The 2893-nt window shown below is 52.4% G+C and overlaps 1 protein-coding gene across 1 annotated transcript; it reads right to left on the bottom strand.

Moving 5' to 3' along the window:
- Positions 1-788: 788 nt before the first annotated feature.
- LOC128276644 (serine proteinase stubble-like) lies at positions 789-1831 on the bottom strand (the record flags this gene model as incomplete). The annotated part of the gene is made up of 5 exons (XM_053015101.1): positions 789-949; positions 1020-1175; positions 1241-1356; positions 1423-1575; positions 1654-1831. Coding segments are annotated over 5 exons (764 nt in total), but the record flags the coding sequence as incomplete, so codon positions are not given.
- Positions 1832-2893: the final 1062 nt, after the last annotated feature.

The following is a 2893-nucleotide window of genomic DNA, read 5'->3' as shown; positions in this document are numbered from 1 at the left end:
AAATATTTACACGTCACACTGCGCATTCGGTTGCAACCTCTTAACGAACGCTAACGGAGAATGCAGACGAGGTGTCTTTCTCTATCTGTTTGTAGCACCTTTGTCGATATTTCTTTGTGTCACACTCTGAATGTTCTGAGTTCGATTTATGCTTCATGTTGCACTTGGTTTTTCCCCTCCGCGATCCGAAAGTATCCTACTGGGAAACATAAATAAATAAATAAAGTCACCTACACACTAACGTGTACTTTAATTGCAAAATAATATCTATCTAGCAATAACTTTCGTAACACTAGCTTCGCATCGTTCACTCGGTTCACGCGTGCACCCTTTAGAATCAAACACATTCAAACATTCCTCACGGCGCATCGTTTATCACAACATACAATAATTAAAACCTCGCCACTCGGCGCTCGCCCCAAATGCTCTTCTTTATCGTCTCCATCCATCACTTGAGTTAGTTCGGAAACTATTCGGACGATTCATCCTCCCCCAAAAAAGGTGTTCCCATTTTCCCAATTTCCCATTCGTCAGAGAATCGTCACGCCGCGCAGTAATCGATTAAATCCTATCTCACTGGGTGGATGCTTTGAGCGAAAAGCCGCCTCGGAAGAAGAAGTACCCTAACAAAACGTATTAAATTCTACTATTCCCCAGAAAAAGAGTCAACCGCACGCCGACGCCGTCGTCGCTGGTTCACCCAGCGATCGGTAGCCGGACGGTCGGTCGGAGGAACCCATCAAAAGTGAGTACGTATGAAACAACTACATTCCAGTGGCTGGTAGACCCTAGAACTGCAGTATCTGATTGATCCAGTCTCGGAACTCGGATATCCGGGTGTAGACGCCCGGTTGATTCGGCTCGGCACAGCCTATGCCCCACGAAATGACGCCGGCCAGAAGGAACCGCTTATCCGGGCGCTGGATGACCATCGGACCGCCGGAGTCACCTGCAAGGGACAAAGAATGCGTCATTAGTATTCGAATCGCTATGAGCCTGAGGTGCAGCAACCCCTTTACCTTCACAGGAGTCGTAGCCTCCCTTCTTCCAGCCGGCACAGATAAAGATGTGAGGGATGTGCTCAATGTAGCCCGCGCTCCGGTACATCGTTTCGCAGATCTTGTTCTCGATCACCGGTACGGTGACCTCCTGAAGCACACTCGGCAGTGGTCCATCTAAAAAAGCCGAACAGGGTGTATTAGTCTACGGTCGCTTCCTGTGTCCGCTTTGCCGAGCGTACCCTCGTAGAGACGACCCCAGCCGGTAACGAAGGCAGTCCGGCCGATGAAGTTTTCGTCATTCTCCGGCACACACACGGGGATGATGTTCGGTTGGAAGCCGACGGGTTCGTAGAATCTGCAATCAGTGCGATAACTCGTTAGTCTCCGTTAGGATTCGTTTCACCCCGCGGTCTAGCATTACCTCAGCAGTGCCAAATCGTACTCGAACGTTCGCGGGTCGAACTGGGGATGAGAGGCCACAATCTGCACGCGTCGCTCCTGGTAGCCGTACGGTTCCTCCTCGAGTGCCAGATCGTACTCGCCCAAGCGCAGCAGCAGGTCCGAGGGTGGCACACTGTGGGAAAAGGGTGTTTAAACGGGTCAGCTTGTTGAGTGATCAGGTCTTCGTGAGGAATTTCGAGACGCCACTTACTTGTCCACACAGTGCGCCGCCGTGATGGCCCAGTTTTCGTTGAGTAGCGCAGCGCCACACTTGTGCAGATAGGTCGAGGTTCTCCACTGACGCAGCGATATCTGCCACGGCCACCGCCCGAAGGCCGCTTTCGTGCCGCCGACGATGCGCGGCTCCGGGAACATCCTTTTGCCGCAAACTGCGGAGGACAGAGAATGACACACGCATTTGAAACGGAAGCCGGACGGACATTCTGACATGCGGGATAGAAGAGCCCGCTGCTGCCGGTTGCGTGTCGTAATGAGCGAATCGAAACGAGCCGATCGACAGCGGGCAATGAATGAATCGTAATTATGTGGCCATAAAAATTGTAAATGATCCCCGAGCGGCTCGATCCGATCGTGATAGAGGTTTTACGAGCGATCGTGTGTGTGCGCAAGGGAATATCATTGCTGAGCCAACAGCGCGAGTGTGGGAACCAGTTTTAATCGCTGGACATCGCCGGGCCCACAGGATCCCCGGGAGGAGCTGACCTTGGCCCGGGACAGCGCTACTCTGCGTGACGCTGATGTTAGAAGATTAATTTATCCACAAGTTGTGCAGGGAAGAGCAACGACGCGAAGGATCTTCTGGGGTCTCGGGTTCTGCCGTTTCGAATGGAGACCCAGCGCAAGAAGCGACACCCGTGCATAATATGTAATGGAGCGCTCTTCTCTGGTGGGCACTGCTCCTAGCCGGGACCTAGGTCCCCGGCTAAACGATTATCATTAGAACGCATTGAGCGGGCGAGGATAAGACGATGCGACGATGCGATGGCCAACGCAGCGTCCGGCCCATGCGTAACGATGCAATTAGCTGCTCCACGGTGCCCGGGGAGCCCAGGGTTCTTTATTTTTCTCTCCCTGTCAACAGTCAGTTTATGTGCGGCTTACAGATCTCGGCCGCGACCGCGCAGGATCGATTCGCGGCGGACATCAACACACCGTTGTCATGCGTTAATCGCGTCGTTGGCCGGGCAGAAATTGAATGCTCAACCTCTAGCCGGACTCGCTGGCACAGGATTCGCCTACGGAGGCTTGCCAGGATGATAAATTATCCACGCATCGCGAGGTAATTTATCGCGCAGAAATAAATATATCAACGCACGGTGTGCACAGCGCACCAGCGCACCGGAGCAGGGTTATAATTACGCTAAAGAATAAATAAAATGTATACACGAGCTCACAACATTGGTGACTCAATTGAGTGTTTGTACCAAAAC

This window comes from Anopheles cruzii, unplaced genomic scaffold, assembly GCF_943734635.1.
Source record: "Anopheles cruzii unplaced genomic scaffold, idAnoCruzAS_RS32_06 scaffold01842_ctg1, whole genome shotgun sequence".
NCBI classification, from domain to species: Eukaryota; Metazoa; Arthropoda; class Insecta; order Diptera; family Culicidae; genus Anopheles; species Anopheles cruzii.
This window is presented reverse-complemented; position numbering and strand designations above follow the sequence as displayed.